Source organism: Typopeltis vanoorti, chromosome 5 (genome assembly GCF_054136105.1).
Source record: "Typopeltis vanoorti isolate ZY-2024b chromosome 5, IOZ_Tvanoo_1.0, whole genome shotgun sequence".
Taxonomy (NCBI): Eukaryota; Metazoa; Arthropoda; class Arachnida; order Uropygi; family Thelyphonidae; genus Typopeltis; species Typopeltis vanoorti.
The window spans coordinates 101,283,911-101,310,662 of record NC_143553.1 but is presented as its reverse complement, the minus strand read 5'-3'; the positions used below and the strand labels follow the sequence as shown (position 1 = coordinate 101,310,662).

Below are 26,752 nucleotides of genomic sequence, written 5' to 3'. Positions count from 1 at the left end.
TGCTTGAATTATAAAACAACAGGTGCCAATATGCATTTGTGCTAGCAGGAAAAGTTGAAAATTAAAATGATTCTGCATCCATATGTCACTATTAATCAAGATGCTGGTACACAGTAATGTACCAGCATCAGTAATAATGTAAATTTTTAATGTAGTACTATCATATTATGCACACCCCTTGAGAGTACAATGCAGGAATTTGATGATGATGGTGTTGGCCATTTGGTTTACATATCCTTTTTTTTTTTTTTTTGTCTAATAATGTGTATTTTGCAGTTGTTTTCATGTCGTGAATCTCATTTCACCTGTTTTTATTCTTTGTTTATCTTATTTGTTTTTTTTTATTGGCCAGATTTTACTGCCATATAATAATGTAGTCACTACTAAAGTATTGTATATTTTCAAGCATGTTTCTTTTTGTATACAACATTTGGATTCAATGTTCTATTTATCTGTAAAAATTTTGAAGTTTTTAATTATATGTCTTTTTCTCCTTCATATGATATTTCACATCCAAGATAAACCTGATCATCTGCAAATAATAGCATATTTATTTTGTAATTCTGGGACATTTCTATACCTGGATTATTTAAGGTGTTCTACTGTATTAACATTTCATTAATATAAATATTAAAAAGTGTTGGAGATAGAGGGCATCCCTGTCATGCTTCTTGGTTTATAGATTGTTTTGTAGGCAGCTTTCGGTATTGAGACAACATTGTAACATAAGGAGATTATTTTAAATAAACAATTAAAACCTGACACTTTTCTTGCGACATCAGGGTTAATGGTGCATAAAAGTTTTACACAACAAAAGCCTATTAACGATTAATTACACATATTAGATGTTTTTGATAACTTCACAACTGTTAAATAATTGATAAACCAGAATACAAACCTTAGATTTTGTATTCTGTAACTAGATAGAGGCTTTTGTTATGTAAAACTTATGTATCATTACCTAATAATGTAAGTCTTACAACACACAAAACTTGTCGGGTTTTAATTGTTTATTTTTAATAAACTACTTATATTACAATGTAGTCTCAATACTGAAAACTATAGTTCGCCAACCAATTATAGGTCCCTCGACACTTCTGCGCATGTCAGAAAAAGGAGAATCCATTCCGATAATAGGGTAATCAATCTGTCTTCTGGGATATGTTTGTTTATTATTACATGTCAGAAAATTTAGCTTTTTGTTTTACGAACATTGTAGTTTTTAAAGTGTAACTATTTTGTTTGTATAACAGTTGGAAAAATGTACGTAGAGTATTATCAAAATTAAAAACGGTATAGCATAAGACAAAAATTTAACTAAGTTTATTTTTAAGAAAGTTTTCTATAAAATAAAAATAATTATACAGAAAAACAGAAATTTTTTCAAATGAACTTAGATATTCTGAACTTACAGTTGAGAGAACTTTCCTAAACCGATTAATTATTTATGACTTGTTGTGACTCTTTTAACAAACCCATGCTAAAAAAGGTTGGAAAAAAATACCATTATCAAATCCTTTTAATCTTCATAGTCATCTGAATCGGTGTCCGAATTGTCATCGCTGTCACTTAACACGTTCGCTGCCAACTACGAGTATTACAATTACGAGTATTACCAGCCACACAAGCCAGCTTCGAGTATACTCGTATGATGCTTACCACCAGCAATGAGATTACTGTACTGACCTTGACGAGGTGAAAATGCTTGGCTCGTGGAGCTAGCATCAAAACTGTGTATTCTCATAGATGGTATATGCTCTGCACAAGCCAACTACGAGTATACTCGTATGATGCTTACCGCCGGCAATGAGATTACCATACTGACCTTGAAGAAGTGAAATTGCTTGGCGTAAGGGAACAGACTATGTTGAAGTAGCATGGCAGCGAACGTGTTAAACTGATCACCAAAGGTTCGCATAATTCTTCAATAATTCCGTCTCTGTCCCAATACATATTTTCCAATGAGGTGACATGAAAGCAATATTTTCCCCAGTTTTGAACTGTAATATTTTCAATCGCCTGTATCTCGCGATTGACATGTCGAAAGCTTAAAAAGTTTCGACATGTCAATATCTCCAGTTACGTTGCGATGGCGAATGAAACTTTTCACTTCTGCCCAAACATACTCAATAGCATTAATATCGCAATGATATGGTGGTAGCCTCAAAGCTAGAAATCCATGCTCTTTGAGCATCGTGTCGAATTTAAACAGTTCAGTTGTGGGCGAGTTTCTTTTGACCAAATTAAGCAATTCAATTTTTCACATATCTGGTGAATGAGATATGTTATTTGCAGAGAGCCAATCCATAAGAACTTGCTTCTTATTAGAGCAATTTAGAACTTTGTTTAATCGAATAGAGTGATATGAAGCATTATCAATTATAACAACAGCATTTTTAGGAAGGTTTGGAATCAGTTTTTCTTCTGCCCACTTTTCAAAGATCGTAGAATTTATTTGCCTATGGTAATTGGCTTTGTATAGTAAGTTTGAATTCGGTAAAAAAAACCCATTTCTCCACCCGCACACAAAATTATTATACGCCGTGAGGCATTTCCGGTTTGTAGCACTCCACATTCTTCTTTAGACTGCCAACATTTTCCATAAGTTAAATTACTATCCATCCAAGTTTCATCTAGATACACAATCGGTCTTTTCTCCTCCCTGAAACGTCTTATTGCTCTCAAATACTGCGTTCTAGTTAAAACAATGTCACTTCGCTCCATGATAAGTTTCCTTTTATTCTGGGACTGTTTAAAACAAAATCTGATTTCATGAAGTATTTTCCTTAAAGTTTCTCTTTTCCAAGGAAAATTAATTTTTTCTTTAAGTACAGGAATCAATTTTGGAACAGTTGGCACTCTTTTCTCGACCACTTAAAATTCGTGAATAGTTCTTCTTCTTTAACGTCTACATCAAAATCATTCAAAGCTACGGTTTCAATGGTTTTCTTTACTCTGCCGCTTTTTTTTAGGAGATTTAAATTTTGGCTTAACTTCACCTTTTGATTCCCTACGAATTCTTTTAACAGTCGATCCCGATACGCCCGCAATTGCACTTGCACATTTTATGACTTGAGAAAGGGGAACAAGGAGACGATTCTTTTTTGCAGAATGTCAGCACATTATTCAATATTCTTTTGCAAGAGCTACTGAAATGTTTAACAACAGAACTTGTTGACTGTACTGGATCCATCATACAAATTAATAATAAAAAAATAATGCAAAAAAGCGACAACAAAAATCAAGCTAGTACTAGTACAGCGACAGACAAGAAAACACGTGATTTCGCATGTTGGCGACCAATTCATACATCCTTCATTTCTTTCTCCCCTTCAGCATGAATTGACTATTCTTGGCAAAATGCCAAGAGATCTACAAACGGTGGGTGAACTATACCTACAGAACTGCTTAACCACAGAAACCTACATGTACATTATTGATTGCTTTTCAGATATTTTTTCATTTATTTTTATTTCATTATCTTTGTATATATTCAATATTGCATGTAATAAAATATTAGATATATTTATCTTTTGTAATATATCAAACAGTATATATGTTTTTACTTTGTCGAATGCTTTTCATAATCTATAAAAAAATATGAGTTTCTAAATTAAATTCTCTTCTTTTCTCTATAAGTATTAATTGCATCCATTGTAGAGCATGCTTTTCTAAATCCATTTTGACATTCCGATAAATTTTTCACTTTATATTTTCAGTTTTTTATTAAGTATTTTACTATATATTTTGTAACATGTATTCAATAAACTAATACTTATAAATTACATCTGGGCAACTCATATATAGAAGCTAATGACTTCACATTACTTGCCTTAGTATCCCATAATGCAAAGCACATATCCTTATGGACATGTATAATGCTATGCATTATGGGGAGGGGTCACTACTCAGACTGGTTTTGACCATTATTGAAGTCTCATCAGTGGGAGCCAGACCCAGAAGTGATACCAAGGTTGAAGTAATGCACAAGTTGTATTTCCACATAATACGAGTAGCCAAAAGGTGTCACACATTATTAAAATACTCTGGATTAGAGATAGATGTTTTGGAAGTTTTCCACTCAATTGTATTATAAATTAAAGATGCCAAGAAATTATGTTCTTTGTTTAATCCTTTATCTAAGTGTAAGCAAAGAGTTTGCGCCTAAAGTATTTTCAGGACCGGACAACTCGTATATAGAGTCTAATGACTTCACATCACTTGCCTTAGTATCCCATAATGCTAAGCACATATCCTTACAGACATGTATAATGATATATATGAGTTGCCCAGTCCCGAAATTACTTCAGGCGCAGACTTTGTTTGCTTACACTTGTATAAAGGATTAAACCAAAAATATTACTTGGCATCTTTAATTTATAGTATAACCAGGGAGGGGGGGGAACTTCCAACATCTAATACCTCTGTAATTTGCAGGTTTTGTTTTATCCCTTTTTTTTCTTAAATATAGATATTACTATACTTGTATTCCAGTCTGTTGGTATCTGTCCATTTATATATATTTTATTTAAAAATTTTAATAATCTTTGATGAAATTTTTTTCCAGCAAATTTATACAGTTCAGAGATTATTCCATCTTCACCTGCTGCTTTACTATTTTTTTTATTTTACTTAGGGGTTGTCCTTTAATTCTTTCATTGGCTAATTCAGGTTATGAGAAAAAAATAGCTCACCACACCAAAGTAAATCCAAAAGCATTTTCGCCGTGCAGCAAGTAAGAGAAAGAATAATTATGGAAGGATGATCTGACCTGCTGATGATAGAAAAAAATTAAAGAAGCAGAAGATATAACTGAGTTACTAAATGATCACTTTGCAAGGGTTTATCAACCAGGTGGAGACTTTGCAGTTACTAATGTGGCAGAGACTAATGTGAAAATTGAGGTAGATGAACTAGTGGTACTCAATGTATTGAAAAATATCAATGTGAACACAGCAGTGGTACTGGACGTTATGTCAGAGAATGTGTAAGAGAACTGACAGTGCCTCTTGCAAAGTTGTTTAATCTAAGTCTCAGCTCTGACAAGATTCCAAGGGAGTGGAAAGAGAGTAAGAGAGTTCTGTTGTAAAGGTAGCTCTAAGACAGAAGTAGCAAATTACAGACCAATTATTATCACTGAAGTGGTAGTTAAAGTATTGGAAGAGTTGGTTGAAGGTAAAATCCAAGAGTGGTTGGATAAGGATATGATACTTTGTAGTACCCCCCCCCAAAGGTGGGTATATGTCAGGAATTAGATGATGATGATGATACTCTGTAGTGGGCAGTACGGCTTTGTAAAGATAATCCTGCCTTTACTAATTTATTCGTATTTTATAATAAAGTGACAATGGAATTGGATAGAGGAAGTGGCTATACCAACTGGATTTTGCAGTCATTTGTTGGAGCAATTGGGAATTAATATTAGGCTGGTTACATGGATTGCAGGGTTTTGTTGACAGACATCAGAGGGTGATGTATGGTGGAGGAATCTAGCCAAATGAGAGTGACTAGTGGAATGCCTAGGTTTCTGTATTAGGACTGCTACCCTAATTTGTATGTTAATCATATAGCAGAATATTTTTTTTTTGGGGGGGGGGGAAATATTCAATTGTTTGCTGACAATGCAAAACAGTTGAGGGCAGTAGTTGATAAAGGTGATATAGATATCTTTCAGAATGATTTAAATAAATTGTCACATTGCCATTATCACAGGAACTTAAATACAAGACACGTGCACGCAAGCACAACACACAGTAAATGAGGAATGAAGCAGGAAGCTATTCTTTCTCCTAAAAGTCGTGATGGTCCCCCCCCCTCCCTAGCGGGCAATGTTGCTATTCTTGGCCGATTGGGCTAAAGTTCTTCTGATGTAGGTTTCCCAAATTTGGAGTAGTCTCATGCAACCAAATTTGTTTAGGTTTGGATTGTTTCTTAGGGCTGAGGCTGATTCCATGAATAGCCTTTCGTATTTGAATTTACTACGGTGTATTATCGTGGCTTTCTTCCACTGTATTCTATGGCGAGAATCCAGCGCATTGTCTGCAAGACCAGAGTGGCTGTATAGGTGAAATGTATATTTATATTATATTATATTATATTTATATTTATATAATTTATATATATATAATATCTTTATATTATATTATATTAATGTATATTCTATTGTACGTTGTAATTTCCTTAAGCTATTTAGTAAGAATGTATAATCAACGTCTAAGCCTTTCCACAAGAAGTCTGTTACCTGTCAAGACTCCAACATTATCAGATTTTATATTTCTATCTTCTAAGGCACTTTTTTACTGTATCAATCCACCTATATCTTGGTCTTCCTCTGGATCGTTTTCCTGCCAACCTGGCAGAGAGCACTAATTTTGCTAATCTTTCCTCGTCCATTCTGTTTAAGTGACCATACCACCAGAGATTAGCTCTGCTAATGCATTCCTTAATGCTGACAATGTCAAGTTCTTTTCTAATGTGATATTGCCATTGATGCCATCTGCTCGTGCCCCTAATCTTTCTCAGGCTTCTCATATCTGCGGTCTCTAATATTTGGTCAAGTCTTTTACTTCTGACACAGCTCCCAGATCCATAAGTTAAAATTGGTTTGAATACTGTTTTGTATACAGATAATTTAGTGTTTTGGCTAATTTCTCTCTTATTCCATATAAATTTATTCAGTTGACTTCCTACCATACCAGCTTTGCTGATCCTGTTATCTATTTATATAGAGGTATCCCTTGCTTAACACGGGATTTGATTAACCTGGCAAAATTAATTGCAGCAATCCCTTGATATACGTGGCAAGAGTTTTGATTAACGCGCCCTTAACCCTGCAGAGCTCCCAGCTGATCTAACAAATACATGCGAAATGTTTAATATATATATTCTTACACAATTCATAGTATAATTTCGAAGTCATGAGTAGCTGTACATTCATATGAATGATATTTCGCACTGTTTTTGCTGACAGTTTCGTTTAACACATGTTATGTAAAGGTTTGTGATATTTGACAATAAATTGTATCTGAGAGATACCGCGACCTCCAATGTCAGTATAGTATGGTTTAGTTGTTTTTTTTTTTATTCTTTGTTCAATAATTTCTAGATTGTAACTGAAAATAAATAAATCATCATGCATTACTGAAATAAAGAGCCAAAGGCTTATTTATCATACATGTCCTCTAGAAGATGTGCTTTACATTATGGAAAATACAAAGGAAAGTGATCTGGAGCTTACTCCACCTTTACTTCGAGTTGCCAATAAGGTTGCTTATGCTTGCATCCACCGAAACTTCTATATATTTGGCACGAAACTCTTGTAGTTTCTATATTTGGCTATGAATAATGTTGGATTATCCACTTAATTTGTACCATCATGTATTATATTTGCAGTGTTTTTTCTTTATGTTTTATTGCATTTTAGCACATACTAGTAATGAATGTATCTTTCAGATATACTGCGACCTACGCCACAGGGTTACATTTACCACGCAAAAACATGCAAGCCTCATGGCGTGAGCATGATGACGTCATTCATCCTATGCACCTCCTACGAATTTTTAATACAGTAATCGATCATGGATGAATTGTAATTTTTACCATTGATTATTAGATTTGATTAACATGATTTTGATATACACTGTAACATCAAGGGATTAATCAACCGCGTTAATCGAGGGATACCTGTATTTAATTTACCATCTTCGCTAACAATCGTGCCAAGTAGCTGAAATGTTTTACTTGTTCTATAGGTTCTTCATTCACAATGCACTTGACATTTTCAATGTTTCTGTCTATTTTCATTGTCTTTGTCTTTGTCTTTTTGATGCTGTCCTTCATACCATATCTATTACAACAGTTATTCAATTTAATCAGGGAATCTTGCAGACTTGTAGCAGATTTATTTTGAAGTATAACATCATCCGCATAAAGCAAAGAGCTGACATTAACATCTCCAATTTTGATATCAGGTTTAATGCCACTTTCCTTCGTAATGTGATCCATATAAATATTGAATATCAGAGGGGATAATTACATATTATTTAACATATTAAAAGAAAGACAAATACCAAATAATATCCTAAAAGCTATCACAAATATATATGAAAATAATCAAATACAAATAAGATTAAATCACGAGCTATCGTATACAAGAGAGATAAACCAAGGGGTCCGACAGGGATGTCCCCCCTCAGCAACTCTTTTTAATATCTACTTAAATGAAATAATAATAAAATGGAGTAAAAATTTACATCAAGGAATCAAACTTTCACCTACAGTTAACTTAAACACTCTCCTCTTTCCAGACGACCAAATAATAATTACAAATTCTGAAGATAACTTACAGAAAGCTATTTTAAATCTAAATGAGATATCCAAAGATTATGGTATGATAATATCAACGGAAAAATCAAAAACTATGGCCTTTAAAAGACAAGATCCAGCAAGAACTAAAATAGTAATAGATAACAAGATCTTAGAACAGGTGAATTCATTTAACTACCTAGGATGTGTGATCACATATGAAAATGAAAAAGATATAAACGTAAAAAGTGCAAAATATTTAAAAATAACAGGTGTAATTAACTCTATATTTAAACCAAACCTAGTTCAAAAACAAACCAGGCTAAAAGTATGATACATTAGCCTTACTGGTCTTAATGTATGGAAGCGAAATCTGGACAATAAAACAAAAAGACAAAGATTAACAACAGCAGAAATGAAGTTTATGAGAAAAACTGCAACGTATACCCTATTTGATCACAAAAGAAACGAAAATATTATGAAAGAATTAAACCAAGAACCAGTAATAGAAAAAATTAAAAAATATAAACATAAATGGATGGAACACGTTCAAAGAATGAAAATAGAAAGATTACCAAAACAAGCCTTAAAGTACAAGCCATTAGGAAAAAGAAAACCAGGATATCCTCTTAAACGATTCAACGATGACTTTAAAGCCGGAACAGGCCATGCTAGGCCTAAATCCTTGATACGTATGATGATGATGATGATAATTTAGTGTTTTGGCTAATTTCTCTCTTATTCCATATAAATTTATTCAGTTGACTTCCTACCATAAAGTAGGAAGTCAACCTTCCATCCTACGATCCTTGTCTTACACCAGATTTAACATTAAACCACATTCCTGTACTTCCTTCAATTCTAACTGCTGACTTACAACTCATATAAAGACTAAGTATTGATTGATATAATGCCCCATTAATGCCATATAACTGTAGTGTTTTGAATAACTTCTCTCTTGGCACCTTGTCATATGCCTTTTCAGATCTACCAAACTTAAATACAGATCTTTGTTATATTCCCATGATTTCTCAACTATCTGTCGTAAGGTGAAAATCTGATCCTGACAGCCTCTATTTGGCCTGAATCCAGCTTGTTCTTCACTAAGCTTCTCTTCCACAATCCTTCTCAATTGTTTTTCAAGTATACATGCATATATCTTACCATGAACACTCAGTAATGAAATACCTCTGTAATTCTCACATTCAGTTTTATTTCCTTTTTATATATGGGTACTATAAGAACTCTACTCCAATCATCTGGAATTTGTCCCTGTGTCCAGGCCTGCTGAACTATGCAGTGCAGTCACTGTAAGACTTTTATACCTCCATACTTGAGCATTTCTGGTCGAATATCATCTACTCCTGCTGCTTTTTCTTTTTCACATTTCAGGCTTTTGATGGCTTTTTCTACTTGAAGTATGCAAGTATGGATATGTATTCCTGACTGCATTGTTTTTTTATTGATCATAAAATTCGTGATATGTACCTGAAGGGTACATTATATCATAATAGTACTACATGAAATAATTACATCATTACTAACTGTTTATCAACAATTTTCCTCTAAATTAAACTGTTATCTGTTAGCACTTCAATATTATCAGAACTTATCTCTACTGAAGCACTTTTTGCTGTTCTCAGTACACCTAGATCTTGGTCTTCCTCTGGGTCTTTTTCTTATTATCTGGGGATAATTTTTTTCTATTATTTATGCTACAATGGTTCTTGTCAGCTTAGCTTGTTAATATATATTGTGTGTTTGCCAAGCATGCATTTATCTCTTTTATCTTCAAGAGGCCACAAGTAATATGTGGGAAAAATCTGATTTTTACAAAATGTCTTTATAAATCTTTTCTGTATGTCTTTATTTATCTTACTTGTAATAGGTAATATCCTTTTCTTTAATACTTCTTTTTCATAGCAATTCTTCTTTAGATTTCCAATTTACATCTTTTGTCTTCTTTAATAAATTAAAGATGCCAAGAAATTATATTCTTTGTTTAATCCTTTATCCAAGTGTAAGTAAACAAAGTTTGCAACTGTTTCAGGACAGGGCAACTCGTATATAGAGACTAATGACTTCACATCACTTTCCTTAGTATCCCATAATGCAAAGCACATCTGCTTATGGACATGTATAATGCTGTGCATTATGGGAAAGTCACTACCCAGATCAGTTTGACCTATATTGAGGTCTCATCAATGGCAGCCAGATCTAGAGATGATACCAAGGTTGAAATAATGCATTAGTCATATTTTTATATACGAGTAGCCAAAAGGTGTCACACCTTATTATTAAAATACTCTCGATTAGAGACAGTTGTTGAAAGGTTTTCCACAAATTAAAGATGTCAAGAAGTTATATTCTTGGTTTAATCCTTAATCCATGTGTAAGCAAACAAAGTTTGTGCCTCAAGTATTTTCAGCAACTCGTATATAGATGCTAATGACTTCACATCACTTGCCTTAGTATCCCATAATGTAAAGCACATCTCCTTATGGACATATATAATGGCATGTATATTATGGACATGTATGGACTTCTGCATTACTTCAACCTTGGTATCACCTCTGGGTGATACCAAGGTTTAGTAATACCAAGGCAACCTTGGTATCACCTCTGGGTGATACCAAGGTTGAGACTCTTGGTCTCAACCTTGAGTTTCAGAATGAGACCTCAATAAAGGTCGAAACTGGTCTGGGTAGTGACACTTCCCATAATGCTTAGCATTATACATCTGTAAGGAGATGTGCTTTGCATTATGGGATACTAAGGCAAGTGATATGAAGTCATTAACCTCTATATGCGAATTGCCCTGTCCTGAAAATACTTCAGGTGCAAACTTTGTTTGCTTACACTTGGATAAAAGATTAAACCAAGAATATAATTTCTTCGCATCTTTAATTTATAGTATAACCAAGTGGAAAAACTTCCACCAACAGTCTTCTTGAATAGTTCCTCTAAGATATGTGAATGAGATTACTTCTTTAATATTCTTACTTAAATCTGGAAAATTATTATTATTATTAAAAGAGACCTCCAGGGAGTCAGAGACTTATCGAGGGAGGCCATATACTACACACACCAGCTATCATGCTTATTCTTGAATTCATTCACACTTCTTGCACTCACAACATCCAACGGCAATCCATTCCAATCATGCACCACCCTCTGAGAGAAGAATCTAGCCCTCATACCCTTCATTCTCAGCTTCCAAGGATGCCCTCTCTTCCTTTCCCCACACTCCATAAATTGAAAAATTCCATCAATTGAAATTCTGTTTGATCCTTTCAGAAGTTTATGATTCTCAATCATATCGCCCCTCTTTCTCCTGTTTTCTAGTGTCTGCAGTCTACAAATTCTCAATCTGTCTTCATAATCAGTATTCCACAATCCTGATAACATTTTTAACAGTCTCCTTTGTACCCTCTCCAATATATCAGAATCACAACGGAAACCAGGAGACCAGACCTGCACACAATAGTCCAAGTGAGGTCTTATCAAGGCCTTGTAAAGAGGCAAAATAACATCCTTATCTTTACATGTAAATGTTCGTTTCAGCATTGCAATTATCTTTTATATTTGCAATCTTTGCCACATGTCCTCTAAACTTCAACTTCCTATCTATTAACACTCCAAGATCCCTAGCCTCATCAGTTTCTTCTAGCCTAATCTCACCAATATAATACGACATTGGATATCTAATCATGCCGAAGTGAATGACTTTGCATTTACTGACATTGAACTGACACCCATTTTCCCATGCCCACAATTCCAGCCTATTCAGTCATTCTGCAAAGACTGCATATCAGCAGCATTCCTGATTACCCGACCTATCTTTGCATCATCAGCAAATAACTGTACATCGCTTTCAAATCCTTCCCAATATCATTAATATACAGATTGAATAACAGTGGACCAAGCACTGATCCTTGTAGTACACCACTTGTTTATTTATTTATTTTTTTTTTTATTAATCTTTGTACTGGTTATGGACAGTACTACCCTTACATCATGTCCAGACTTGATATATAGGCCTAAGCCTTTACAAGTGTTTTACCTTATGCCTGTTCTAGTTATCATTGTAGTCATTCGCTGGTGGCAATGCCATGCCACCAATGTGCTCTGTAGGGCTCTCAAGGAAAGATGTTTTATATCATTCTGCGTAAGCCCAAGCTGTTTTATGTCCATATAACTATCTGCACTCCATATGCCATGTAAAGAGATGGCGGCGCTGGTAAACCTCGGGGTTGCCCCGTATTCCTCCCGTATCTTTCTAACTAGATCTTGGCTATTTTTATAATAATTTACTTTATTATTATGGCTATAGGCTATTGAGCACCCTGTTCCCACCACCTGGGCATCAACAACCTAAACGTCACCATCTCTTTTAATCACTAAGTCTGGCTTACGCAAACCTACAGAGGTCCTATAATGTGGTTCCACCACGTTCACCCAACTTTTGTTCTTAAAGCGGTTCGGTTGTTCAGAATTGAGACCATGCTGTCATGCCTTCGCACGCAGTCCCCATGGGTGCAGAAGCAACACTGGGCAATATGAGACAATGTCTCACTTTAGTGGCAGCCAGCCCTACAGTTTGAGTCATCACTACTCCATCGAGCTGTGCAGGCTCGAGTGGGCAGGGCATTGATCCTCGTCCGAATAAGGGTCAATATACTCGAATCCCAGGGACGAGTTTGGTGCCATCCCTTACCCAATCATGCTGGGGAGGCACCAGATATGACTCTTTTAAAGAAGCACCATCTACAGAACAGTGCAGCAGAGATGCCCACCTCTTGTGTTCTGTCAATTAAGGTACCCTGATAATGGGACCAGCCTTTAGCCCACCTAAAGTCTTCTTGTATCAACGGGCTATAGAAAGCCTCTCTGCAGATAGGGGAGGAAGATAGTTCTAAATTCTCGATTCTGGACAGCCGCAGGCGTGGGATCAGCCATCTAAGTGATGGAACCCGAGTCCACCACCCTTGCGTGAAAATATGCAGTAGGGGTGTCATGCAGCATTCGGAGCCATGATCTTATGGCTGAACGGATAGCCCTGTCCATTCGGGACAGTACCGAGATATATGTCCTACCAGGCACCAACTTGTGGTAAATGCGAGGTAAATAGTAGGAAAGGGGGAAACAGTCTTTGCTGGGGCTTGAGAGGAGCTCTCCTCAAAGAAGCAATCCCAGCTTCTAGGATAGAAGGGACAGAAGACCTTCCCTTTGGGGTGAACATGATGTTGAGATATCTCCACTGTTCCAGGATGGTCAAAGCATGCAACGGCCTCCCGTGCAGGGAAAACTCTATAGTCTCGACCTTAAGCTTCTCGTCATGCCCAGAGGGGACAAGAGCTAAAGTGCAGGACTTCTCTACATTAATAGAAAGGCCTCGAATAGAGAAAATGTCAACTGCCTGGTCAAGGAGTTCCTGCAAGCCTACCTTAGTAGAGATTACGAGAATAAGATCGTCTGCAAAGGCCATAGCATTAAAGGAAGAAGCACCTAGAGAGTTGGAAGAGAGTGAAGAAACTCATCTATGACGCAGATAAAGAAAAGAGGAGATAGAGGATCACCCTGGCGAACACCCTACACGCTGCGGGAATAGAAGTCGCATGGGACCTTATAGTGATAGTGATGGAGCTACCCAAGTATAGCTCCATAACATAGGAAAGAAAGGGTTCTGGACATCCAGAAATAGACAGCACTCGAAGGAGAGCAAGAAGGGAGATGCTATCAAAGGCCTTTGGAGATCCACAGACGCCATATATAGAGGCTTAAGGCAGTGTTGGGAATCAGAGAGAAGAGAAGAAAGAGGATATATATTCTTGGCACAGCCGTCTGAAGGGACAAAAGCTCTCTGTCTATAATCATGCTGTACATGTTGCAGCAGTCATTTTAACTAAAATTTTATGATTTCTCTAAGAAATGTTGGGAGTTCTTGATATAAGAATCCGTGTTGTGAATGTGTTCTTGTAACATTTTGGCTAGATATTTTGATAGTCTGTAAGTAGGGGAATGGATGCCATCATCTACTATTGGATGTAATGGTGTGCCTTCTTTATGGATTTTTGGAACACCATATAGTCTTGGAGTTAATGGATGCATACATTTTAGTTTTTTGATTAAGTCCACAGGCCAGTTGGTCATATCACGTAATAGTTCATTGGTATCAAGATGGTTTTTGTGAGTAGGATCTGTGTTAAGAACAACATAGACAGATGTGTCCGACAATAGATTATTGATCTTTTCTTCATATTCTGTAGTATTTAAGATGACAGTGTTGTTGCCTTTGTCTGCTCTCATTATAATTGTTATTGTTATTGTTCCGGGAAACTCCAAGGAGTCGACAGACTCATCGAGGGAGGCCCTAACATCATGTCAAGAACAACTATTCAACATTCACACAGTATCTATCAAACCTTGCCTTGAACTCATTCACGGTCGTAGCACCCACAACAGACTCTGGAAGCTTATTCCGCTTATTTACCACTCTCCAAGTAAAGAACCTAGCTCTAACACCCTTGTCAACCACGCTCTTGCCCAGCTTCCATGCATGGCCCCTAGTCCTCCCACCACCAGTCATATTTTCAAAAATATCTTCTGGATCAATCTTATAAAAACCCTTCAGTAATTTGAATGTCTCAATCATATCACCCCTCCTTCGCCTATCGTCCAATTTCTGCAACCCACAAATCTTCAACCTATTCTCATAAGGTTCATTCCACAGACCTGCTATCATCTTGGTCACTCGTCTCTGGACCCTCTCCACTTCCTCCCCATCACGAAGAAACCCTGGTGCCCATAGCTGGGCACAGAAGTCCAGATGGGGTCTTATCAAGGCTCGATACAGAGGAACAACAACTTGTTCGTCTCTGCATGTTAAAGTATTTTTCAGAAGCCAAGTGATTTGGTGAGCTGTTTTAGTTACTTTTGCAATGTGCCCCCTAAACTTCAACTCCCTATCCACCAACACTCCCAAATCCCTGGCCTCATCAATCTCCTGGAGTATGGTTCCACCAATGCGATATACTGCTGCTATTCTTTTCACCCCAAAGTGCATAACCTTACACTTTGCCACATTAAATTGACATCCATTTTTCCTAGCCCAGTCCTCCAAACTAGTCTCTGCATGTTAAAGTATTTTTCAGAAGCCAAGTGATTTGGTGAGCTGTTTTAGTTACTTTTGCAATGTGCCCCCTAAACTTCAACTCCCTATCCACCAACACTCCCAAATCCCTGGCCTCATCAATCTCCTGGAGTATGGTTCCACCAATGCGATATACTGCTGCTATTCTTTTCACCCCAAAGTGCATAACCTTACACTTTGCCACATTAAATTGACATCCATTTTTCCTAGCCCAGTCCTCCAAACTATCCAAATCATCCTGTAAAATTTTGACATCCTGTGCACTCACAATTGCTCTACCCAACTTTGCATCGTCAGCAAACAAGTGAACACTTCCTCTCAGATCCTTTCCAATATCATTGATGAACAAATTGAAAAGCAGTGGTCCAAGAACAGAGCCCTGTGGCACTCCACTAGTCACAAGACGTCTTTTAGACTCCACTCCTGAATAAACCACTCTTTGATATCTCTCCTTCAACCACCCTCCTATCCATCTCACCAACCCTATATCTATACCCATCTGCTCCAGTTTACTGATTAGGGTTCCATGTGGTATCCTATCAAAGGCATTGGCAAGGTCCAGTAGTATCACTGTAAACCCATTCCCCGTATCCAGTTCAGCCGTCACTGTGTTATAAAACGTGAGCAAGTTACTGAGGCATGATCTACCCTTCACAAAACCATGTTGTCCCCCATACAATATCCCATTTTCATCTATCCAATCCTGTATTCTTTTCTTGACTAATTTCTCTAAGACCTTGACAATGATTCCTGATATGCTAATCGGTCGGTAATTTACAACAGCAATCTTGAAACCGCCTTTATGCAGTGGAACTATTTTCCCCTCTTTCCACCCGCTCGGGACTAACCCAGACCCGAGACTCAAATTAAACAAAATGGTCAAGGGTACTGACAATTCTTTAGCTGCTTCTCGTACGACACGAGCTGGTATACCATCTAATCCCACAGATGTATTGACATTGAGGTTATGCAATAGACTACTCACCTCCACTTCATTAACCACAATTCCCGTATAATTTACTGGTTTATTCGTTTCTGCAATGTCACCACCTGGATGATATACTTTTGCAAAGTGCTCACTCAGTAACTCAACTATCTCAACTGATTCAGTTACCTCCCTACCATCGGCATTCTTTAAAATCAATCTGCCATGTACATTTTTCCTTTTACTTGCTACATATCTAAAAAACCGTTTAGGATTCTCTTTAGCCTGCATGGCCAATGTTCTTTCGTAATCCTTTCTTGCTTTTCTTACCACACTCGTCACCCTTCTGGCCTGCGCTTTATATTGTTCATGTGCCTGCCGGTCACCCTTCTCCTTAAATTCCCTCCATAGTTGTTTCTTTTTTTGCAGCTCAAGCTTAATGGTGTTATTCATCCATTTAACCCCTACTTGATTTATTATTCGGACTCTAGGTATACAGTCAGCCATTGCTTCATGCAAGCACTTCTTAACTGCCTCCCATGCACTATCAACTTCTAGTCCTTGCAGTTGTACATGCCATGGCACTGAACCAATCAAACTCCTAAGCTTGTCATACTTTCCAGCCCGATAATTCCACATGTACCCTGTCTTAATTGAAAATTCTACACCTTTAGCCACCTCCCAAGTTAAGACCCTATGATCACTCTCACCGATTGGTGGCAATGTGGTCATATTTGTTACAGCCAAATCCTCAGATGTAATTACTAGGTCAAGCACTCTCTGACCCCTAGTATTTTCCATTACATGCTGTCGCAGATAGTTATCCCTTTATAACCGCATAAAATCCAATTCCTTCCTCCCGTGTGTCCTCACTCCAATCAATGCGACCATAGTTGGAATCTCCCATAATAATCACCCTCCTTCCACCCATTTCTTCTATTTGCTTGTGCATACTGTCACCACCATCTTTTCCATCACCTGGTCTATAGCAGCACCCAATTGTATATTTAGTTCTGCTAGCCACAATCTCACACCAAATGGCCTCAAATGTGCTCTTTTCTCTATCCTGCAATTCAACTTCTATTCTCCTTGGCTGGAGCTCATCAGCTATCATCAACAATACTCCTCCCCCCATTTTATTCTCTCTGTCATTCCTGAACACACTATACCCATCACATTCAATCCCACTAGTTATATCATCTACAGTCAGCCATGTTTCACTAATACCTATAACCTGTGGTCTGGAAGTGCCAACCATGGCCAAAAATTCTTCCTTCTTGTTCCTAATACTCCTAGTATTAGTGTACATGAATTTAAAACCCCCATTAGCCCCAACCCTACCTTGATGCCTTATATTAACTATCCCACTCAGATTTGTTGTCCTTATTTGCTCTGGCATATTATATTCATTCTTACATTCAACTGCCTCCATAAGGACTGTATATCTTCTCCCCCCCCCCCTTAACAAATCTAGTTTCCCTGACTTTGCACATCCACTACATTCAGCAACACTTTCTCAAGTCTTCTTACACCGTAACCATTCAAATGCAAGCCATCCATCTTATATAGATCCTTTCGCCCATCAAACTCACTCCACACATCCACAAATTCCACACCACTCGTCATACATAACCCACGCATAAAGTCATTCGCAATTATGGCCCTCCTTTTAATCATTTCACTGTCATACCGTGGCAAAAGACTAATCATTCTAACTCTCTCACTCTTTTCTTTTGCTACCTCGTTCGTTAATTTCAGTAGTACTTTTCTTTCCATAGTGCTAGATTTGGTGTGAGAATGTCTTGAGGGAGTGGAGAGGATTACACTGCTTTTTAATTATAAGTCATTGGCTATTGTGTGTGGAAATAATGAGAAGGCTTTCTCTAAGTTGCAGATAAAGTCCATTTTTGGAATAGTAGTTGGTTTCAAGGCAAAATTGAATCCTTTTTTGAGAATAGAAATCTTTGGTTTTGTTAAGATGTGATTAGATTATTTCATAATGACTTGGTTGTCTGGTAGGGAAGGTTTGGAGTTTATGTGATTATCATATAGTGCATTAAATTTTTTAATTTGTGTCTTTTTACTTTGATTGAAAATTTTTTGTATAACTTTTTTGAATCATGTTGTTCAAAAGTTGCCAAGTTTCTTCATCTAGGATATTAGAAATGTCTGTGAATAAGTCATAGCATTGGGAGTCTATTTGGTTGAGTATGAATCTCGAATGACAAATTCTTTCTCTAAGTAGAGCGAATGCTGTATTGAGGTAAATGATATTAGCTTTTTTTTTTACTTAAAAAGTTGTTTTTGGCAAAGAAATTTTAGTATAACGTTGTTGTCGCGACACCTTTTTAAGAATGTCAAATGGTTCAAATATCTAGCCTTTCTACATTTTAAACTTTCAAGATTGCGTACCTTTCGTTTTGTGGTTTTGTCGATTCTATTCATATTATGACCTTTTTCTTGACTACTAGTATTAATAAATTAGACCTAATTCTGTATGTTAGTCAAGTAAATATTAGTTTAATATCCAACGTTTCACTGACTGATATCTATCAGCATTTTCAAAGGAATACACTGGTAAGCAATAGAAAGCAACAAAAACTAGGAAACTAACCGACAATTGACTAACCAATAATATTGAATGGGATATGAGTAATATGCCTTACATAGAAGACAACTACCATTCCAGAACATTTAAAGAAGCTGCTACAGTTGCCTGTTCAACAGGTAACTTAAATAAGAATCAAGGCCTAATCTTACCAGATATATGGAAAACTTTAATCAGATCATTTAACCAAAAAGAAATGAACTTTCATGAAAATTACATTAAATATCTCAACAGATAAAACGACGTGCTTGTGACATGCGTATTATATCATTGTATCATGCACAGTGATAACTTTATATAATTTTTAGAATTGTCGGTTAGTTTCCTAGTTTTTGTTACTCTCTATTGTTTACCAGTGTATTCCTTTGAAAATGCTGACAGATATCAGTCAGTGAAACGTTGGATATTAAACTAATATTTACTTGACTAACATACAGAATCAAGTCTTTAATTTATTAAAAAATAAAATGTTTTATCTTACTCACAGTACTCTTCAGGTGTTAGTTATTCACATGTGACATCAAATTTTATGCCATATGATCTCCTGCACCTCTTTGCCTTTAATTCTTCCAGTTCTTCTAGCTAAAGGCTAGAAGAACTTTCAACAGAGTTAGGACAATTGCAAACATCCATACCCCCCCCCCCCCCCCCCCCCCCGGCAGGATTCAAATCCACAGCCTCTTGGCAGAAGAGTAGATATGCTAATCACTCGGCCAACCAGGCCAGCTCTTCAGGTGTACAAAAGAAAAACTAAAAGACATAAACAGGTGGCAACCATTATAGATTATATAGGAATTCAATGATATGAAATAATGTCTGACATGCTGTAGCGTTGTGCGTTCCCACTTCCACAGTTGTGTGTTTGGTTAGCTATAGCCAGGATACATTCTAATAAGTTGATACTAAGGTTTATATTTAGGTGTATGGGATTCAGTGCCATTTCCAAAGAGTCCCCAATTCTCCTCTTGTTTATGTTATAACAATGGTATAATGGTGTGGACTTACTCTGTAAGACTTGATGGCTTTGTTGAGGTGTCTTGTGGGTCATCCAAAGAGAGTACATGTGAAGACAGAGCAGATATCTCACTTCTTGGATTTCTCAGTCTGTTCATAGTATGATTTCATGCATTACACCATAGTCGATACACACCCGGATAATTTACAGTGCCATGTCATGGTTTTATGAATTGAAGTAGTGATCTCATCTCAATAAATGGGGTGAATGTATTTTGATTTTATGTTTTTTAAGGATTTTTACAAGTTTTATGGAAGTATAACTAATATAGGTTAGAGAAATCAATTTTTTTGATTTCTTCATCATTGGGAGTGTCTCAGATGGCATGCTGGCTGAGAAGACTTGAGACAATACATTCATTATAGCAAGTTTTTTTTTTTTTTTTTTTTTTAAACTAGAGTTCTTTAGATCTAGAGTTCTTCAGTAATGAGACAGTGGGCTCTTGATCCTAGTATTGAAATAATAGCCAATTTTTGAAGTCTGTAATAGAAGCATGTTGATATTTGTCAGTATGTGTTGGTTTTCAGATGATGGAGGCTTTAATTTACCACATTCTTTAGTTAGTCATAGATCTAGATCCAGAAATGGGAGCAAACCATTAGATTCCAACTCATAAGTAAATTTTATCTTAGTATGTTGGCTCAAAGAAATTCAAAAGTGAAGATTGTTCGTGGTTTCATATTAAGAAGATGTATACCTTTTCCATAATTTAGGCCTGAGATGGAAATGTTATATGCATATAATATTTAATTAATTAATTTATTATTTTTATTTATTTATTTATTCTTTATTTTTATTTGTTTGCAGTATACTCCTCATTTAAGCTTTATGAACAATAAATAAATAAAATAAACAAAAATAAAATAAATATATACGGAAAATTATTTAGGCTGCACTTGAAGCTATGAATGAACTGGATTTGTTTGGCGGAAGAGGAGGACCTTCATCTGTAATTCATGTACTTGCTGATGAAGCCCAGAAATGTCATGTAAGTTGTATTTATCTTTTATCTAATGTGTTCAGTGATTGAGTCATCATTGTGATTGAAAAAAAAAATAAATTAAAGATTTTTTTTCATGTTTCTATTTATTAACATTCCTGGTACCATAATGATAGAACTCCAGAAGAAAGATCATTATAAGTTTGATTTTAGTCACTGACTATGGAACATTTTCAGTGCCTTTTTTTTTTTTTTTTTTTTTTTTTTCGGGTGATTCCCAGGTTAGTCATTCTCATGCAGGCAAGTAAGGTTTTACTTTCAGAAACAGTTTTTAACTTCACATCAGGAAAATGCACCATTGAACTCACTCTATTTCAAACAATACAAGTGTTAGGATTTAGGGTCAACATATGAGGTGGGGAGGGGGGGGCATTCATTTGCCATGCCTTCATCCCTCTGAAAGTCATCAGCAGCTATGGTCTCTGTGATGCTTGAGAGTGAAAACTAGTCCCCCCACCTCTTCCAGTATCTTTTAAACATTTATTAGGACTAAAAGAGTTCTGCCTTTTTGATTTGGCACATACATTAAAGGATATAGGAAAAAAGTTATTTGAAATGAATATTGATATAATTAATTTTTTTTTTCATAAGCTAGATTTGATTCTTATAGGGTAATTGAGTAGTATAGTATTAAAAAGTACCAATTTGTAGATTTTCTTAAAAAGTCTACAAATGTCTCAAAGGTCTCTTAAAACTGAGAGGTCTGACAATGACTTCCTAGATAAATTAAAACAGTTATTTTAATCTTTTATGTCACCCTTTATATCACTCACTTGATGCATCTAATTGAAGTTTTTTTAGCTTCTATCTGAGATGTTATATCTCTTATTTTGTTTTTTTACTAATCTCATTTTATATATAATTGTATTGTAGTATTTAATAATATTTTCATTAGTTATTCTGCATTTTATGCATTTTAAATAATTATATATCAATTAAATAATAAAATATTTAAAGTTGATATTTTTTCCTTGCTCTTATAAGAAACCAAACATTGGCACTGTGTGCTTCATGATAACATGTTGCTCGCTTATGTGAAGTCTTCTTTTTCTATAACAGATAACTGAATCTTGTATATTCAGAGGTGAGTTACAAAGATTATTGCAGGTCTGTGGGATGTTCCCTATGAGGATAGATTGAAGATCTGTGGGCTCCAAAAACTAGCTGATAGATGTAGGAGAGGAGATATGATAAAAGCATATAAATTATTAAAGGTATTTTACAGGATTGATACTGATAACATTTTTGAGACCAGTGCAGGAAGGGAGAGGACGAGGGGCTCATCCCTGGAGATTATGTAAGAATATGGTTAACAAGGGTGTTAGGACTAGATTTTTTACTTAAAGGGTTGTAAAGGGGGGGTGGAATGTGTTACCAGAGGTGGTTGTGAATGCTTCGTCTGTGAATGAATTTAAGGAGAAGTATGATAGGTATTGTGTAAATAATGGTTAGTGTGTCAATGTGGGGTCTCCCACGATGAATCTTTTGACTCCATGGAGACACCATAATAATAATAATAATATATTTATATGCTTAGAGTGGCATGTTGAAAATTCCTTAGATTTTCAGAATAAATCATTGTAACAAATTTGTTTTATTGAAAGTTTATTTTTCACTTGGTTAGACTATAATAAATTTAGTTTAATCCTTTATCCAAATGTGAGCAAACAAAGTTTGCGCCTGAAAGTATCTTCAGGATTGGGATAAGTTGGACAACACTGGGCAACTTGTTGCAAAGGTGGAGCAAGCTAACATTACTCCTATCTTAGTATCTCCCATAATGCAAAACACATCTCCTTGCGGATATGTATAATAAGTTTTAAAAGAGGTATACCGTGAGTAGACATATCGATACAAAATTAATAATGGAAAAAATCTCATCACCATCCCAGTCAAAAGGCAGGAACTATTAAAACACTGGTTCATCGGGCCCACTCCTTTTTGTTCTTCAGATGATCTTTTACAGAAAGAACTACAATATATAACTTCTTCCTTTCTATCAAATGGTTATAAGAATTGCTTCATTAAAAGAACTTTGAGTAGTTTTAATATGTCTTCCTCTTCAAACACAGAAGAAATAACGCACATTACTATCCCTTATGTACGAGGCGTCAGTGAACGTATAGCAAAAGTTTTAAAACCACTGAATATTTTTGTTGCCTTTCGACCGTTTAGAAAAATCTCCACCTTTCTCACTTCTCCTAAGGACAAGCTTCCACATCTTAATCATCCAGGTGTCTACCAGATTCCGTGCTCTTGTGGATTATTTTATTTCGGACAAACGGGAAGATCTGCCTCTATTCAGCTAGAAGAACACCGATCTTATATTGAATACTTTAAACCTGAAAAGTCTGGACTTGCAGAACACCATCTTCACTAGACACAGAGTTCGTTGGAGAAAGACAAGAGTTCTTCACAAAAGTCAGTTTCTCATGGAATGCCTTTATAAAGAAACATGTGAAACTCTACTTCATTCTCCTAACTTAAACAGATCCGACGGCTTATGTCTATCCCCTTTATGGGAGATAGTACTTTACAAATCAGCTAATCTTTCCTAACTTTTTGTATTGTTTTTTTTTTTTTTTTTTTTTTTTTTTTTTTTTTTTTTTTTTTTAAGGAAAGTTATTGACCTTTTTATTTATCTTACACCAGCTACTTAGGTGGCGCTTTTTGGAATCGTCAGTTATTGTTTAATATGAGCTTAATGTACTGATGACACACAGGCGAAAAGTATACTATTAAATAATCTTTGTACGTGAGTTTTTTCCGTTATTAATTTTCTATGGATATGTATAATGTTATGCAATAAGGGAAGGGCCAGACTAGTTTCGACCTTTATCGAGGTCTCTTCAGTGGCAGCCAGGCCCAAGTGGAGATACCAGGCAGAAGCATTAGCAAGGTCATCTTTACCTATAGGAGTTGCCAAACGGTGTGCCACCTTTTTATTAAATTACTCTGGATTTAGAGAAAGATGTTGAAAGTTTATTTTTCACTTGGTTATAATAAATTATTATAATATAATAAACTTAGACTATAATAAATTTAGTTTAATCCTTTATCCAAGTGTGAGCAAACAAAGTTTGCACTTGAAAGTATCTTCAGGACTGGGGTAAGTTGCACAACACCATGCAACTCGTTGCAAAGGTGGAGCAAGCTAACATCTCTCCTATCTCTGGTGTTGTCCAACTTACCCCAGTCCTGAAGATATAGTTCGCCCACCATTTGTAGATCCCTCCTTGGCATTTTGCCAAGAATAGTCGATTCATGCTGAAGGGGAGAAAGAAATGAAGGATGTACGAATTGGTCGTCAACATGCGAAATCACGTGCTTTCTGTCGCTGTACTAGTACTAGCTTGATTTTTGTTGTCGCTTTTTTGCATTATTTTTATTATTAATTTGTATGATGGATCCAGTACAGTCAACAAGTTCTGTTGTTAAACATTTCAGTAGCTCTTGCAAAAGAATATTGAATAATGTGCTGACATTCTATGAAAAAGAATCGTCAGAAGGCCGTCTTCTTGTTCCCTTTCTCAAGTCATAAAACGTGCAAGTGCAATTGCGGGCGTATCAGTATCGACTGTTAAAAGAATTCGTAGGGAATCAAAAGGTGAAGGTAAGCCAAAATTTAAATCTCCTAAAAAAAGCGCCAGAGAAAGAAAACCATTGAAACCGTAGCTTTGAATGATTTTGATGTAGACGTAATAAGAACTATTCACGAATTTTACGTGGTCGAGAAAAGAGTGCCAACTGTTCCGAAATTAATTCCCGTGCTTAAAGAAAAAATTAATTTTCTTTGGAAAAGAGAAACTTTAAGGAAAATACTTCATGAAATCAGATTTTGTTTTAAAAAGTCCCAGAATAAAAGGAAACTTATCATGGAACGAAGTTTTATCTAGAACGCAGTATTTGAGAGTAATAAGACATTTCAGGGAGGAGAAAAGACCGATTGTGTATCTAGATGAAACTTGGATTGATAGTAATTTAACTTATGGAAAATGTTGGCAGTGTAAAGAAGAATGTGGAGTGCTACAAACCAGAAATGCCTCACGGCGCATAATAATTTTGTGTGCAGGTGGAGAAATTAGTTTTTTTACCGAATTCAAACTTACTATACAAAGCCAATTCAACTATTTGAGATTACCATGGGCAAATGGATTCTACTATCTTCGAAAAGTGGGCAGAAGAAAAACGGATTCCAAACCTTCCTAAAAATGCTGTTGTTATAATTGATAACGCTACATATCACTCTGTTCGATTATACAAAGTTCCAAATTGGTCTAATAAGAAGCAAATTCTTATGGATTTGCTCTCTGCAAATAACATTTCTCATTCCCCAGATATGCGAAAAATTGAATTGCTTAATTTTTTCAAAAGAAACTCGCCCACAGCTGAACTATTTAAATTCGACACGATGCTCAAAGAGCATCGATTTCTAGCTTTGAGGCTACCACCATATCATTGCGATATTAATGCTATTGAGTATGTTTGGGAAGAAGTGAAAAGTTTCATTCGCCATCGCAACGTAACTGGGGATATTGACATATCGAAACTTTTTAAGCTTTCAGAACAGGCGATTGAAAGTATTACAGTTCAAAACTGGGGAAAATATTGCTCTCATGTCACCTCATTAGAAAATATATATTGGGACAGAGACAGAATTATCAAAGAATTATGCGAACCTTTGGTGATCAGTTTAAGTGAAAATGATGGCGATTCGGACACCGATTCAGATGACTCTGAAGATTAAAAGAATTTGACAATGGTATTTTTTCCAACATTTTTTTTTTGCATGGGTTTGTTAAAAGAGTCACAACAAGTCATAAATAATTAATCAGTTTAGGACACTAAAGTGTCTCAGTTCTCTTAACTGTAAGTTTAGAATATCTAAGTTCATTTGAAATAATTTCTGTTTTTCTGTATAATTATTTTTATTTTATAGAAAACTTTCTTAAAAATAAACTTAGTTACATTTTTGTTTTATGCTATACCTTTTTTTAATTTTGTTAACACTCTATGTACAGTTTCCCAACTGTTATACATGCAAAATAGTTACACTTTAAAAACAGCAATGTTCGTAAAAGAAAAGCTAAATTATCCGACCTGTAATAATAAACAAACTCATCCCAGAAGACAGACTGATTACCCTATTATCGGAATGGATTCTCCTTTTTCTGACATGTGCAGAAGTGTCAAGGGACCTCTAATCGGTGGGCGAACTATACTTTCAGGCACAAACTTTGTTTGCTCACACTTGGATAAAGGATTAAACTAAATTTATTATAGTCTAACCAAGCAAAAAATAAACTTTCAACATCTTTCTCTAAATCCAGAGTAATTTAATAAAAAGGTGGCACACCGTTTGGCAACTCCTATAGGTAGAGATGACCTTGCTAATGCTTCTGCCTGGTATCTCCACTTGGGCCTGACTTCCACTGAAGAGACCTCAATAAAGGTTGAAACTAGTCTGGGTAGTGGCCCTTCTCTTAATGCATAACATTAGACATATCTGCAAGAGATGCGTTTTCATTATGGGAGATACTGAAATAGGAGTGATGTTAGCTTGCTCCACTTTTGCAACGAGTTGCCCGGTGTTGTCCAACTCTCCTCAGTCCTGAAGATACTTTCAGACGCAAACTTTGTTTGCTCACACTTGGATAAAGGATTAAACTAAATTTATTATATTAAATTTGTTTTATAGATGCTAAAGAGGATAAGGTAGCCTTATGGACTTTTTATGGAAAAATTGC

General features: G+C 35.8%; 1 protein-coding gene across 4 annotated transcripts in view; it reads left to right on the top strand.

Moving 5' to 3' along the window:
* The window catches only part of LOC150106691 (putative phosphorylase b kinase regulatory subunit alpha), a 745,167-nt gene that overhangs the window by 98,277 nt on the left and 620,138 nt on the right, over positions 1-26,752 (top strand). For all 4 annotated transcript variants that reach the window (XM_090393281.1, XM_090393285.1, XM_090393284.1 and 1 more), the window contains exon 7: positions 20,895-20,993. In XM_090393281.1, the coding sequence (XP_090249407.1) occupies positions 20,895-20,993 (99 nt within the window). The remainder of the gene's footprint in view (positions 1-20,894; positions 20,994-26,752) is intronic.